Source organism: Rhyacophila brunnea, unplaced genomic scaffold (genome assembly GCF_057557595.1).
Source record: "Rhyacophila brunnea isolate RB1 unplaced genomic scaffold, BYU_Rbru_1.0 scaffold_7, whole genome shotgun sequence".
In the NCBI taxonomy this organism is placed as follows: domain Eukaryota; kingdom Metazoa; phylum Arthropoda; class Insecta; order Trichoptera; family Rhyacophilidae; genus Rhyacophila; species Rhyacophila brunnea.
The window spans coordinates 29644180-29662013 of NW_028233339.1; the positions used below are offsets into that span (position 1 = coordinate 29644180).

Consider the following 17834-nt stretch of genomic DNA (forward strand, 5'->3'; position numbering starts at 1 on the left):
TGCAAGTGAAGGAGAAGATATGCCGTGAACTAAATCCAACTCATTTTTTATTTCCTTTGCTGTTAACCCTTTTATATTAAAATGTTTAATAACAACTCTAAACTCAATTTTCTCCATTTTCCATTTTTCCATTTTCCACAAGCAATTTTTTTTTTAAATGTACGAGAAACACACACCAACCCGACCAATCTGATTGAAACTTCGCAGCATACTGAATCGGTAGTGCCGCTGCATGAAAACAAACCGCTTGCAGTACTAGTCGCGCCACCTATCGGCTTTTCTAAGGACTTATTGACCCACCCTCGTATATTGTGGCGGTTCTTTAAAGTAATGCGGAATATTTTTGAAAGCATGAAAAAAATTATTGGAAATTATTTAAGAAAACATAATTACTGGTCATTTGGAAGACACTATTAAACATTATTTTTAAAGTTCTAAATACATTTTCTTTGATAGTGGTAGATAATAATATGTTTTATATAATATGATCTTTTTCTAATAAAATAACTCTATCACCAAAATAAATAGCTTATTCTGATATTTTACAAAATTCACGTTACTAAATAATTATAGATAATACCAAGAAGGTTTTGATAATTACCAAGAATTTAAATATTTTTCGTATATCCTTGGGTGGGCTTCACATATGAGTGGTTCACAAGCATAGTGAACTAAGCCCATTCTGGTTATTTTTGAGTAAGCTATGTTCAAACATAATATTTGAGTATTTATATTCTGTAAGGGTATGATTTATATTACATAATAACTTAATTGTAGTCAAAATAACACTCACAGAATTAGAAATACTCAAATATTATGTTTGAACCTAGCTTACTAAAAAAAAAACCAGAATGGACTTGGTTCACTATGCTTGTAAACCACTCATATAGTCTACTATACGAACATACTATTGTATTTGGAAAATACAATAATGAAAATGGTTTTTTATGAAACTCAGTAATTTGATCAATTTTTGTATTACGGCTGTTTTTAAATTCTATTCAGAGAGAAGTAAGTAGTAACCGTATAATGTTTTATACTATATGTGATGATTGTCGACCATTTTAATTTTCTACTATGTATGTGTTTTGGAGTGATGTTGACTCTTTGTATCTTACTGTGGGGAAACAATGAGTCTCTTTCCTTTGAGGGTGCGTTAGCAACTTTTCGCTAACTTTGCTAATCTAGCAATAAAAGTATCGGGCGAAATTTGGAAGTTCGGTGCGTATTGAGAGGGTGAAATTTTGGGGTTCCACTATAGCCTTGACGAAAACTCGAGCAAATAATAAGTCACTGACAAAATTTTGTAAACATTGTTCAGAGAAGTTTGTGCTGAAACCAATGTCTACTTGCATAATTATAAAGTGTATATTTTATTTTTAATAAGATGTCTGTGATCCATCCTGATTAAAAAGGTTATTAATTAAACTGTTTATAAAATGTTATTTTTACTGAAAACATTTATTAATCTTTGTCGAATGTACATAATTAAGAAAATCTCGAAGTTTTTGGCCCGCAATAAAAAATATTTTCTCGCCTAGCACAAATATTTATTCTTATATAATATATCAAAAATATTTATAATTATGTATGATACATTTGTAAATGGTGACATCTATTTCTCTTTGTTCATATCCCGCTTAAATCGATGAAAAATCATTACGGAACTAATATTAATTTAGTCAACGCGCTTAACACTCACTTTGGCAAAACATTGAATATATTATTATTATATTTTGTTTACGAATTTGTAAATATACCTACTCTAAATAAAATAAAATTACGCCAGAACCTCATTTTATTTATATAATTATCATCCATACATATTTTATACTAGACTAAACTAACATCTCTGATGACGTACGTATTTTATAAGGGTGGTTTTTTTTCTTAATTCTATCATATTTAAGTTATAAACTTTACTTATGTTGATAGTTGATTTTGGTTATAAACTGAGATATGGCTTTTCACTAGTTTACACTACGGTTTCACTACACTATTGTCATTTGGCCTGATGGCCTGTTGTAGTGTTAATATTTTTTTTCGACCATGTCCGATCCTAACAGGATCATATGAGCCTCCACAGAGTGGAGGTTTGTATTGACGATTTTGTTTTTACGAGAAATGGATGACAGCCACTTGCTCAACCTGTTAGGTCCATACTCTGACTCATACACAAATTGAAAAACAATATGTGTACTTATCAGAACTAGGATTCGAACCTGGGACCCACGACGCAATATATATTATATTATTTTTATAAAAATTATTAAAACCAAATAGGTAATAGAGGTCTATTTCGTATAAATCAAAATAATTATTAATAAAATATCTATTTATTTGAAGTAAATCGAATAAATGGTAAGCAAATATAATGAAAAAATAAATACCTACATATTTAAATTTATCTAAATGTGTAAGTAAATATAGGTACATATTTTAGTTTTATCTATTTTCATAGATAGTAAAATCGTTGCAACGCTTTCGGTTTTTTATATGTTTCTCTTTCCACATGAGTTTTATTCTTTTAATACTATTGTGCAGTAGAAAAAGATTTGATAAAAGTCTCCCTAGACGTTTGAATACAATTTCAATGCTAAGAGTCACGTCTTCGTCTTGCTCTGTTGTGTTATTGTGCACATTTATCAATCAAGAATATCCTAGAAATTCTTTTTTTTTCTTTGCGAGAAACACGCACAGCAAAAGTTATAAGTAGAGAAACGTGATAATTAAAACGTCACCGAACTAACAATTTAGAACTTTGTTTGGAAGCAAACAATTTATAAAGAGTTTTTGATGAAAATCAATCAATAATCAGCATTTTGTACCAACAAGAATTAAATAATATTATAAGATATAGGTATAAACAAACAATAAACTAAGAAGTTATGATATAAATTAAGTAAACTAAATATTTGCTTGAAAACTGATAAATGTACTGATAACTGGTAATTAATATTGATATTTTTCGATATACCTAAAAATATATGAAAAAAATGACATAATATAATTTAGAAAAATCATTAAAAAATAAATTTGTTGCAAAGTACCAAAAGAATTTATCTAAAAAATGAACAATATAAAGGTTGTCTTAACCGTATAGAATTAAATTATATACATTTTACATTATTAATCGTAAAATACTTACAAGCCTTTTTATCAATTCTATAAGTAAGCAGGGGATTTGATATAATTTACATACTATATTATTTGAAAACAAGAAATATATAACCAATAGGAAAATTTTTTTTGATAAAAATGCGACACATGCCAAAATTAAGAAGCAATTTTATTTCGCGTTTCAAAAATGTAAAAATTATTGTTAGTTAATTTCGTCATAATCAAATAGGATATACATTGCTTAGTTGGTAGAGCACATTGGTAAGAATCTACTAAATGCGGATTTGAGTCCCACTGGGCGTCGCATTTTTGTAATTTTTTTTTCTAGTAGTTATAATATATCTTACTGAGGAGTTCTTAAATTGTGGATATTATTATAAGATGATCATATGTTTAATCGTACTTATTCAGTGTCATTAAAACTATATTTATGGTAGTAAATAAAACTACCTATAAAAATATGTTCGACAAAGAAAGAAAATATCGATCATATCGGTAATAGAAATAGTATCTCGTATTATTAAATATATAATGGCAATTTAATATGAAATGAAATTTTTAATAATTAGAAGCAAAATTAAAATTTAACCACTAATGTGGGACCAGTTCATTATATTGTATAAGTTTAGTTTTGTGGTTACACAGTTGTGTACATAATGCAATTTCTATTTACTATAATCACTAAATCGAAGACAAAATTGTACACATTTCGAAAAAGATACATAAAGAAAAATCTTGCGGTCACCTTAATGGCCGCAGAGATGGCCCCCATCTTGTCCCAGGGCAGCGATTTGCGATGTTTATTGCAACAAAGAGTGCATTTATTTTATAAGACGCTTTGCGCTGTTTTGTAAAACAAATTTTGTTTCAAAATCGTCAATGTTTCTTGTTATTCATTTCAGTTTATTTGCTCGCCATTTTATGTATATAAAATTGTGTAGCCCTGGTGTTAATAAATTCATAAAACAAATTTAAAGAGGGTTAGAAAAGTCGTAGTATTTAAAAATTACATCTTTATTGAAATGTATAATCACTTATAACTGCCTGGATTATATAGTTTTTAAAATATATTATCATGTATGTTTTAATGTATTTTTTAAGTTAACGTAAGTGTACATAATTTTGTTTGTTAATACTATTTTTGCAAATTTTATTTGTTGAAATTAGGTAGGTATAGGTACATAATAATAATATGTACACTACAATTAAAGTTTTATTTGAAAAAAGGTATACAATATATATGAGAGTTTAACACAATAGTTTTTAAAGTACACACTATTAATGAATTTAGTGTTTTTCTTTTTAAAAGTTTAACTTTAATTATCTGCTCTTTTCAGCTTGTATTGATAACTATTAAAGGTTTATTTAGTATATATGCAATTAATTTTGATGTTCCCATTTTGTTTTAGTTTTATGTATACTAATTTACAAATTTAGTAAATTGTTTTTTATATAATATAAACAACGTAATATGTGATTATCAAAATTTGTTCTATTGATTTCTTTGGTAATTCTATAAATAAATGAGGTAGTAAAAACATTTTTAAAACTTTCAGATTATATGGTCTTTTGCTATTATCTCGTGAATATAAGAAGCAATTTGCAATAGGCATATTCATATTATTATTTAGTCATAACATAACAAACAATACGAATAACTTATATTATTGTATTATTTGTGATGTGATACTGTAAAAAAATATTTAAAATAACGTTAAAGACAACCTTGTTATACATAAATGAAGGCAAAGTATATTAAAGTGTTTTTTTTTATAATTCGTTAAGCTGGATATTTTAAAATTCACTTATAGCAGTTGGTTTGAGGTTTATTTGACCTATAGTCATATAAAATTGTCTTAAATTAGTAAAGTGTACAGATACGTTTATTATAAAATATGAACAGCACTAATATTTAATTTTTTTTGATGAAAAATTACAATATCAAAAAATATCAAAATAATAGTACATTATCTATCACCATTGTAAAAATAAGCCGCATTAATTTGTGATACAGTTTCACCACCATCAAATCTGTCTAAGCCTACTAGTCAACCTCCAAATGATCGAATCCAGGATGCTCCTCGGTGGTTGGACACTATTTATTACTTACTCCTGTCCCGCCCATCATCTACTTACATGCTTACATGTCATTATATATTTTTATTTATAATATGAAAACACTAAAGTATTGAGATGTTACAAATACTGTTTAATCCTTTCAAGAAAACCAAATTCATTGATTTAAAACGAGTAAATAAATCATCATCTTTTCCTGGGTTAAAATTAGTATTTTACATATTTTTTTATATGTACGATTGTTTGTACTATTTATTATACAATATGAAATAAGTATTATAATAATATTGACTATTATAACTGTCGTGTGATAGCTAATATCAGTTTTAACATATATATTAACGTTGATAGGAAAACGCTCTCAATGTTGTTCGATTGCGAGAGAGTTTAAGTTTACGTTATCACCTCCCAATGCAGTGGATCTAAATGTCAGGCCGCAAGCAACCCATATACCTTACGTAGCTAAGCACTTTGCCAGTGCATCAAGCGAAACTTAACGCTCGAAAGTTTTCCAATATGGAACAGTATCAAGCGGTCGTTCGGACTTGCGATGGTTATTGGCCTCATTTGTCACCAGCGTAGGGGGAAGTTGAACTGGCTTCGAGAAAGCAAACCCACCACTTGAAATCACTGTCTGCATTAGTTTTTTCAATTGGATGTTCATTTCTGTTCTTCACAAGTGCAATGCCTGAAGATTAATTGTCTATTTTCTAGTAGGGCTATACTGATTATGATTATAAAACCTTTTATAGATCTACATAATATAAAATTATAAAAATTTACTCTCATATACTTAATTAGATATCCCATACACAAAAAATATAATATTAATAATCAACGCATCTACTATCTAGTACTACAATTTTCAAACATTTTTGCCAAATTTAATATTGATAGAATAGTGCACATCGTTGCACGCTTTAATAAGATCAACAAACTAAGAGACAAAGTGTTTCTACTTCATATGAAAGAGTAAACATTTCTCGACAAATATCTTCATACCTTACTCAATTTCAGTCATCCCTTAGTAAAAACAACACTTAAAATGTTTTTATACAGATGTATGTAAACGGTTTGTATATTTATCTATACCAAGTTTAAGAATGAAAAAAAATATAAGCTCATTTTATTCATATTAATTTGTTTTTTAATATATAAATAATTATGTAACATTATTGTTCTATAGAAAAAAAGTTAAGGGACTCGAGTTTTTCATCTTTTTAGTATGATACAGGTTATTACTACAGTCCCTGAATAAAGGTATTTATACTATGGTATGTATTATAAATGACAGGTATACTATGCCTATTATGGTATTATAATGTATTCAGAATAATAGCATATTATATAAATATAAAATGAACAAGTTGACAAATTCCTGTAATACTTACTGTTTTATTGAATTAAGCTTTATGTAAAAAATATAGTTTTTAATTAAAAACTAATATTTAATCTACAAAAATAAATTGTTATTGATAAATTCATTAAGAAAAATGACGTGTAAATAAGACGCATTAAATCAAATTGTTCAAATTATTAGTGAATGCTCTTCTCTGAATTAAGTGACGTTACAACTTCGCCGTGTTGTTTACGTATAAAAGTATATGCTCTGTGTCTCTGTAGTAGACTATGCAAGCTTTGGACCGTAAAAGGATATCTTTTACTTCACTTCATTTTACAACGAAGGCATTAAGGCTAAAATAGTAAAAAAGTTTGAAATCTAGTTGGAGTGTGATCAACTGGAAATTGGTGAAAAGAAAAGGTTTTGCGCGAAGATAACATAAGGGAAAACTAGAAAAAACTTGGTTTCTGATCAACTTGCTGAAGGATGTTGACTGTATTCCCAAAATATAGTAGATTTGATGATAGAGGTAGTCTTTCTAGTTAAAGTTTTATATTTTTATCTGTAAATTTTACCTACTATAAGTACATATTATTATTCAATAATAAATTATCATATAAAATAGTTACCTACCTAAAATGTAAGTATGTTATACACATTCTTTTTTCATGGTAGTATATTTTAATTCATCTATTTAAGGCATTTAATCAGATTTATAATATGTTTTATTAACCTACAAATTTAATAATAAGCCAATAGAAAATGTAGGATCGGCTCATATTACTATTATACATCTTTTTCTTATAGTGCCATCCCTTAAGAGAGGTCGGTTACCATAAAGGCTATCTTTGATTTATCATCAACTAACTTAAACAATTCGGTGGAGATGCACTCATACCAATTACTGAGATTTTTAAGTCACTTAATGTGGCAACGTTATCCACCATTGATATTTTATTCGATGACGTGTAGTGGAGTGCTGTCCTTTCATAATAATATGACCGAGGTACTGTAATTTTCTTATTTTGATACTACGCAGAACTTCTAGATTCTTTTCCATTCGAATGAGAGTCCAATCAGTCTAAAGATATCTAAGGATGCATCTATCTATAAATACATATCTTGAAAGCCTAAACTCTTCATTACATCCTGGTATAGCGTCTATTCATACACAAGAAAATAATAAAACAACGGTAGTCGTAATTCTTTCATATATACAGTATATCTTTACGATCTATACCTTAACTTTTGTAGTAATACTTAGCATATTTTTCAAATACGTTTATCTTATTAGTATTTGAAGTTATTGGTACTTGTAGTCAGACGTGAGGCTATTACTCTACAGACTAGAGAGACTACGGACTATTGTTTAAAGAGTTCTCTCGTCAATGACAATATATTTAGATAATATTATATTATAGCGGTATGTAATAGTTAGGAAATTAAAACGTCTTCAGCATTAGTTAAAATTATAGTATATTATTATAATAGTCACATTTAAAAATGTATCCTATTCTCTTCTGTACATTTTCAGTTTCAGTAGTCCGATGTCTTATTTATCCAATGATTATTAGGTTATAGGTACTCAACTTACCAATTAATCTTTGATCGCGTATTTAGTTATTTCAGAGACTTTTATATGGTTGAATAGTAGGGCAAAATATATCTTATCTATTGTAGTTTTCTCTTCATGATATATATGAATATAAGTTCTCTTTAACGTCCACCAAAATCATCAAATAAAAGGTCAGGTTAGAATAATATGCATTAAAGGTATTACCACGAATATTCTTTGTAAATCTTTCTTTCAAAAATATTTAGTTCAGGTTTTACCTTCGTTATGTTAGAAATATTTTATAAAAATACAATAATTTATTATCATCTAGACCATATTGGTTTAATTCTCTATTTTCATGATAATATGATATTCATCGTGGTGCAGTGCCTAAGGCGCTGACATTTACTCCGGGAGCTCCGGGTTTGATTCCGAGTGAGGACACAATATATTTATGTGATTTTCTCAATGCCTAGGTGTTCCTGATTATATTACTATGTAGTGCTGTTAAATAGTACTACTGTTATTGGGCCTCTTTCCTTTAAATGCCGGGAAGTATTGGTATGGCGGTACCCAGTGGGCCGCAAAAATAACCGTATAAACATTAAATTTTTGTTGGAAATATATTAAAAGTTTGTACAGTAAAACCCCGATTATATGGTTTTCAAGATAAAAGTCAAGGTAAAAAAACTATAAATGCGGGATACATAAAAATATAAAAAAATTAAAACTCATTTATCTCCTGCATTTTAGTTTAGGGGAATTTTAGTTGCGACTTATAAAAACTCGTGATACGAGATGCGAGATAAGCCTGAGCGCCGTGCAAACAAAGCGACGCATCTAAAAGGTCTGTATGTATGTGTCATAAATAATTTTACGGAAGCAAAATGAAAAATATTCAACAAAAACGGTCAATCGGGATAATAATATATATGACAGGACCATAATATTTAGACGATAGATCGAGGAAAACGATAAATCGAGGAACGGTTAATGCGGGATTATTTAACATTGTTCTTATGGGTGTTTGGCGGGACTTTCAAAAATGAACGATCCGTGCGGTAAAACGATTTATGCGAGAATGGTAGATCAGAGTTCCACTGTATATCATAAAGGCTGTCTTGTATTTCGGTATTCACCATGATTCTAAAAGATGGCAATGTGTGTACAATATTATATTAAATTATTTTAAACAATCAACCAGGGTTAGTACAAGTGTAATGTACAGCATGTATACACGCTCATTTTCTATGGCCGGCCTTGCACATACGGAGCTGATGAAACGCGCTAGTTGCATACATCCGGTTTTAAAAAGAATGTATTATTATAAAATATATGTATAATATATCTTTTCTCTAAATTTTGTTTTATTTTGTAAGGAAAATTTGATTTTTCAAATTGCCACAAATATGTAAGTTTCAATAATTATATAATCAGTGGGCAATGCAGAATATATATATAATATTATATTATAACTTATAAGTAGCCGAAAAGCTTCACAAACTATGTCATTATTTTTATGCGCATATCTGAATGTGTAAGTGAAGTTCTTTAAATGTTTATTTCCTTAAACTAATAAATCTCTCCGAAAAATAAAATAAAATTAGGGTGCCAATATATTTCAATTTTAGAAAGCATTATTCTAATTGTAATTTCTGGTATAATATTATTATTAATGATTTTCTTTGTAATTTTCAGGTAAGGCGAATCAGTGAGTGAAGGAAGGGGCGCGCATGGGTGTGGATGCGGGAGCCGCGATGCGGCTGCTCCTCTACCTCGCCGCTGCGCACCTGGCTCTGGCCGGAGGTATGTTTTCATTGCACCCTCCTCACCGATAATTGGCTACCATTGCTTATTATACAATACCTTGTATAAAAGTTCGATTTCAAAAACCATGAAGGTATACTGCGCGTGTCTTTGAACGCTTTACCTTTGGACAACTTTGATGACTATTGGAATATTTACTTAACCAAAAATATAACTAAACATTTATAATTTTTGATGTAGGTACTATATTTATTAAAAACTTACCACACACATACTTCATTGTTACAATTTTACATTTTGTTTAAAATTGTGCATTTTTGTATTTGTAGACAGTATTTTAGATGCATGTTTGAGCGATCTAGAAATTGAAGAATTATTACTAGTATTATAAGTATATTATAGTAATTATTACAATTATTATTAGTACAATATGCATAGATAAAACAAAAATCGTTAGAAAAATGTTACAAGAACAGAATAAATAGAATGGTATAATTATGATATAATAGTTTTATGTGTTATTAGAAAATACCGAATCAGCTGTAGCTATAGATTTTGCTGAATATAATACATTTATATAAAAATTAGAAATAATAAAAAAATGACTGGTTGAGAAATATATACCTATGTAATATAAACTTTTTAAATAATAAAATTAGGTAAAATATTAATATATTAATAAAATAATTAGGTAGCTGTACATTACCAAGCATTTTCTGATACTCCGATCTTCATTTAATAGCATTTATATTAAAAAGGGAAAAAAAGTAGTAGTAAACGTCGTTTAGAATTATTATTCGAAATAACGAAAATCAATACCTACTTTAGCTATTTTGATAGTATTATAAATTAATAGCTACAAGTACCTATATATATATATATATATATATTCATATTATTAATTTTAAGAGGTTTTGAAAAAATCTATTATTTTATAATCAATATATTATTTTATACACAATTATATGATACTATACAGCAGTGGCAGAGGGTGGAGGAAGGTTGTTAAGATCCGACATAGATAGTGCATACTAAACTTTATTTATTTGTTTTCTTTTTGTTAACTATATTTGTTTTCATTGAAATATGACTACAGATTGCAGATAGTGTTGGTTAGTTTTAGAAAATCAATTAAACCGTGCGTTAACTATGCCGTAATAGTTAATAGTAAAAATATATTCGTATTTCTAAAAAGTATTTAAGATTATGCCATTATATCGTAAATAATTTCAGATAGTTTTTATCAAATATGGTTTTGTTTAGACAGGATTTTTTTTTTCAATGAAAGTTTTAGTTTAATGAAAAAAAGTAAGTATAACTGACAAAGTTTATTATGCAGCATTTATGTCAAATCTTAACAACCTACCTTCACCCTACGCCACTGCTTTACTGTAATATTATTATAATAGTTTAAATTTATTTTCTCGTTAAATAATTACTTTTAATTATTTTAAATAGTTAAATATTTTATATTAGTACTTACTGATATTTTAACGGAAGTTTTTAATTAAAACTAGATTAAACAAAAATCGATCGACAAGCTTTCATAGAAATTCTTTCATTTTCCAGTAATAAGGGCTTTTACATGTTATAAAACTCATAACAAAATTTTGATGGCTCATTTAAAGTGGTATGAGTGGCGTTTATTACAAAATTTACTTTTTATACCTGCCGTAAAGCATTTACGCGCTTAAATTGAAAAAGACTTTTTTATTATGAGGCGATGGAAAATAAATTGAAATCAGATATCGAGTCGCATTCAACGTCAGAAAAACGTATTACGAAATACGTAATTTGACTTTTCCATAAAAGTAACAGTAAAAAATACGCCATATAAAATTATGTACATATATATCGATAAATAATTGACATTGTCATTCTGCATCGAATGATTTATTGAAATCCACAAAACCCATAAAAAGCAGGATATAAGAAAAAAATGTATTTTCGTTAAAATATTTTCGCATTGAATCAATTGTTATATTTACAGACGTATATATTTCTTTTCCATTTAAGACTGAACAATTTCTCTCTACCATGTCCGATCCTGATAGGATCATATGGGCCTCCACAGAGTGGAAGTTTGTATTGACAGATTTTGTTTTTTACGAGAAATGGATGTCAGCCACTTGCTCAACCTATTAGGTCCATACCCTGACACACACAAATTGAAAAACAATATATGTACTTGCCAGACCCAGGATTCGAACTTGGGACCCACGGCTTTATAGTCCAACGCTTATGCCGCGCGGCCACCGTGGGTGTAATTTACAAGATTTAAAAATGTAGTACTCTCATAAATAATATACTTATCGGAAACATCTATGAAGTTGAACCGAATGGGTTTTGAACCCACACTCATATCGCATGCCGGACAAATTTTTTATCCAATAAAACACCGACTAAAGTTTCTGATCGTAAGCAAAATTATAAAATAAATAGGCTAATAATTATTAAAAAATTACCTACCTATCATACGGATGGTTTGGTTTTTTTTTAATAATGAAAGTTGTATTCTTATGTGTATTATTCAGAACCTATTCGATAAACATCAATAAAAACAATTACTTTATTTGTATGATTTTTTGACTATATATTATATCCTCAATCCTCATTAGATTATGTGTTTTCTAATTGACTGAAAATAAGATGTCATAATGAGCGACTGTAATTACTTATTTTAAATATAAAATAAGTATTTTGGATCACTGATAACCGAATTTCATGGATTCAAGGATATAAAATGACAAATTCAAAGAAATTAGAGAAAATATTTACACCAGATAGGACACTTCTATAACCATCAAATTCGATCACCGTCCTTTATCAATTAAAATATCAATGACATTATTCAACACGCCAAAATCTTATTTCATATTCATTAAATTAAAACCATTTTATTTAAAGTTTATTTTATAGTGTAGGTTTGTCGGCAGTTATGTGTACTAGTCGTAGGAGTTCCTTGAAAAAGATACAAATTGATTATTACATAACTCTCCCCAAACGACAAATATTGAGAGTCACTGCTCTAGATTGAAATAAATTTGGAACACGCAAAACTTCTAATACATAATGAATTCCGTTGTCGGAGATATTACGCATAGCCGAATTCTTTAATATAATTCGTATGGAAATTAGAATTTGGCAAAACACTTGTGCTCTGTAGGTAGGTAGGTCTACATAGCCTCGATGCATAATACATCACCGGAAAGTTAGTTTATAGTTTGACGTATTACCATAGACAAGCGTGTAGATACCGAGCGCATATTATTAATATGCCAGGTAGGTTGAACTGTACTATTATTATTATTATGGTGTTTGTTCGTCCACGAAATTATATCCACGAACTTCCGGATCCTGTAATATTGTTAAGTTATTTTAATACCTACCATTATATTAATTGTATAGATATAGAACTTTACATAAATATATTCAAACAGATGTATTGTAACACTGTACGGTATTATACATAAAATAAATTTCCATTGATGAAAGGATAATACGTATACACACGTTCTCATTTAAGGGGGAGAGGCATACCAGCAGACGCACCTAGCGGAAAAATACGAAGCTTGCAGTTTGAGACATTTTATTATAATTTAAAATTTCAACTGTATTAATTAATAAATAATATGTATGTGAAAACATTAAAGAGAAAAATATTTTTTTAAGTCAAAGATAAACATACAATTGTAAAAAAATATTATAAAATGTGAAATTGTCACACGACCACATCTTATTATAACATTATATAAAATAGTCATATTTATTATAATAATTTAGTTTATTAAGTTTTCTATTTTTTGTCATACAGATTTTTGACTAATTCATGGTTTTAATATTTTTTATGTATTTTAAAAAACATCACTTTTTCTAAAAATATAAATGTGTATAGGTAACTTGAAATCCTTTTGTGGAAAACAATAAAATTAATAAAAGTGCTTTTTATCCGTGAAACATCGCATATACAAATAATATTGGCGATGATTTGTCTAGTAAAGATAATATTATGATATAGTTATGTAAAAATGAATAACTCTTATGACAAACTAACTAAGATGAATTTGATTTTGTATATTTCACATATATACTTCAAGCTCACCGTTAATAACGTTTCATTGAGCACGATAGTACAATATTTTGTGAATTGGGTCAGACTCAATATTGAAATGCTTTTAAATACTACATAAGAAAGACGTGACAAAAATTTTAAAAGTCCAATAAATTATGACATGATTGGCTGGTTAAATCTTTATTTAAATTATATTCAGCAACATCAGATTGATCTTATTTTTAGTAGGTATGTAAATGACTATATAATTTGTAAATCATTTATTATTATTTACATACTATTGCCAATATTTCGAGTTTATTGTTTTGCGCATAAATGGGGCGTTAAAAAGCAAAAAATTAGATAAAACGAACGCATTATGAATACTCAATTTTTCATATTATTCTAATTTAAATAATTTGTATTGTTCATTTTTGAAAGTAAAATAGATTTCACAAAAAATATTTTTAAAATGTATTATGAGAAGTAATACCTACTTCTTGCCATGCTTGAAAATAAAATAATGTCTCTTTAATGCGTGATAAATATTTTATTTAGTAAACTGTCAGGATTTCCCGGAAAAATAATAACGCTTTCAGGGAGAAAATTTTTTGACAGGCTTAATTTTATTTTGTTGTTATTTGATGAAATTCCGATGAGAAGAAATTAAAGCCGTGCCAAAGGCAGACGTCAACTTAACTGGCGGGTAAAGAAGGAAAGAATAAAATGTCAAGAAAGTAATGACTTAATTATTAAACCTTTTTAAAAATGTCTTTCTTTTGAAGTATTTACAATTAACTTGTACGGTATATCAGTGACTTAGATTTTTTTGATTGAAAGATACCATTATTTTGTGTCAATTAAGTATATATGTGTCTAAGCCTGTTGAGATCGATAGCAAAATCAAATGTGATTTAAAAGATGATATTTTTAAATTCAAATTAATAATAGTGTCCCCATCCAGTCTTGCTACCTATTAAGAATTGATAAACATTTTATTTTGTTGAAATGAGATATTCTTTTTACTTCATTTGTTATAACAAATATTTACTTGCTACTACTAAATTACTAGTCGTTAAAGAAAATAAGCTTCTAATTATTATTTTTAAATACAATTTTCATTATTATTGAACTAAAAAAAATATTTGATTTATATTTTTGAGACTTTCACGGTTGTTTGGTATCTTAATAGAATTTTGCGTTTTCACCGCGTGTTCTAGAAGTTTTGGGCTTGTTTCAAAGACCATTTTTAAAAGATTTAACATTGATATAATTTAACATTTCCTTATTTTATGATTTTATGAAAATATTACTATAATAAAAAAAATGTTTTTTACCTTGTAGGTTTCTATTGATACTACCATATTTATTGACTGCATTTCCATGACTTACATTGTATTTTATGCTCGTATCGGTCTTTAACGTAATTTTCCGAGTGTATGATATTTAATCATGTAGTTTTTTTTAATATATGCTTAAATACCTACCAAAATATTATATTATGACGTTTTTTACAGATCACCATATTTGATCTTAAGAGGATCATAATTATATCGTATTGACAGATTTTTTTTTTACAAAAATGAATATTAACAACCTATTACTTCGACACGCTAAGTCCAAACACACTTTAAGAACAACATTTTAATTTACCAAACCCTGGATTCGAACCCGGGACCTACGACATTGAAATCTTATACGTTACCGCTCGAGCATCGTGGGCGTCAATATGTTATTAATACTGATTCTGCTGACGTACTTCTTTATAAACCATCATATAACTAATATAATATATTACCTAACAGCATGCCGACAAACAATATTGTTAAATGCATCGATCAATAGAGCACAAGCTAGGCAATCGGATGATATATCGAAGGGTGAGGTGCCATATATGCGCCCAGTCATCGTACGGCTGCGATCAATTTGACGCTTGGACGCCATGTCATAAAGGGAGTCACTGTAATAAACAGAGGTCACTTTCCTCTATAGTCGATTTCATATTCGCCACAGCATACTCATAAAGTTATAATAGAGATACAACGATCCATGATGTAGGTACACGGATCCTTGTTGTTTTTCTACGACTTCGATGGCGTTATTTATTATTAGTAAAAATACCTAATTATTTAAATTGTTATTTAGGTATCCGTGATTGTTGATTGGTAATGTGAAATAAGTCGTGAATTTTAGATTTGTCTGGAATATTATTATAATATTTTTAGCCTCGGTTTAGACACATATAGATAATACGGTAATAAAGTGGCTAACGTCTATTTATTGTAAAAGCATAAACAAAACCACTGAATATACTTTTTAAAAACATGCAAAATAACTAAATCACAGGAAACGATTGATAGAATAATATACTTTATTATAGATAACCTCAATATTGTATACTAGGTACGTGGTAAATATGATAGCAAAAAGGCTGGAATCAAGAGAAATGAAAAGAACTAGTCTTTATAAAGCCGTAGATGCAAATGTTGGTGACGTTGAATAACGTGTAATATATAAATAATACACACATCAAGGGACCAGGAACGTTAAAAGTCGAATGTTTAACCGTTGGATAAATCGCGAGTGGAGAACTACAAGGTTCTAAGTGTTTGTCCTTGGAGAAACAAAAGTAACAATGAGGTAGCTTAGAATACTACTTCTTTGTTTGGTTTGTTTTTTCAAGAACGAACACTTAGAACCTTGTAGTATTAGGCTCACGAAATGTGTCGCTAGATTTCAAATTCAGCCAAATCTATAATAGATGAATAGGAGAATAACAGCTTTTTATTTTTTCAAATACACAGTCACAAGGGTGAAAGTTTATATTATTTCGAGTATAGAATATTTAAAATTAATAAATTCCACATTTTGATAATGCAGAAATGTTAGACAGCAGTAGTTCTTCAGCAATTCCCAAAAAAAAAATTAAAAAAAAATACCTAAAGGTGGACTTGGCTGATTTTGAAATGTAGCGAATGTTAGTTATACAGTAGTACTAAAAAACCCTAAAATACTGCAGGACAGGATAAAAAATTTTCCGTTTGACGATCACGAGTTCAGTGGATATATGTTGTAGAAAAAAACTAGGGACCAAGAATTAATAGTGGAAGCAAAGAACTCGTGCTAAAGCTATCCCTGCTTATATATGATTAAAAATCCTTCATAACAGTATTAATAGCGTGAAAAATAATATTATAATTTAAAATGAAATCAAGAATATTGTGTACATTTTGTAATCTACTTTGTTTTATAAACATATAACAGTTTTCCGGTCAGGTGTTTTTTTCAAGTTTTTATTTCACATTTTTTAATACCCAACTTTTGCCTACTTTTTATAATAATCATACAGTAATATGACACTCTAATTTAAAACAAACAAAAAAATGGCAAATACATTGGATAGCAATATACCTAAGACGATTCCATTACGTATTAATTAATGATTCTAGCATTATGTAGTGGACATAATTCCTGCCACCGTGTGTCATAAAAAGCATGCTTTGTATAAAGCTGTCCCACAAAATAATGCAAATATCCCTTCATTTATAACCGTACCCATTGAACTGAGTTTTATGTGCCACCATAAGTGTTAAGTTCTGGTCGATTTGCTTTACGACTACGCAATTAATTGAATTGAACACTGTTTTAAATTACAGTAGTTGTTTTAGTGTTTATTTTATTGTATTGTTTTTAAACGACATAGTATTGTCTTAATTATACTATTCAATTACTCTTTAATATTTAGAATAATATATTGTAGTGTTCTGGAATACCTAATCACAACATTTTTATTTTTTGTTTTTAACTATTTAATTTAAATTTATCAATAAACTATAATTTATTAGTGCCGTTTTAATTTTATTTACTACTTACAAAATACATGTAAGCCATATATGGCAAAATATGAAGGCGTCCCTATATGA

The 17834-nt window shown here is 28.3% G+C and overlaps 1 protein-coding gene across 1 annotated transcript in view; it reads left to right on the plus strand.

The window, feature by feature from the left end:
- The first annotated feature begins 9791 nt into the window (after positions 1–9791).
- mmd (disintegrin and metalloproteinase domain-containing protein mind-meld) overlaps positions 9792–17834 on the plus strand; it is a 572581-nt gene continuing 564538 nt past the window's right edge. The window contains exon 1 of the mRNA XM_085957408.1: positions 9792–9899. Within this exon, the coding sequence (XP_085813534.1) occupies positions 9827–9899 (73 nt within the window). The 5' untranslated portion in view covers positions 9792–9826. The remainder of the gene's footprint in view (positions 9900–17834) is intronic.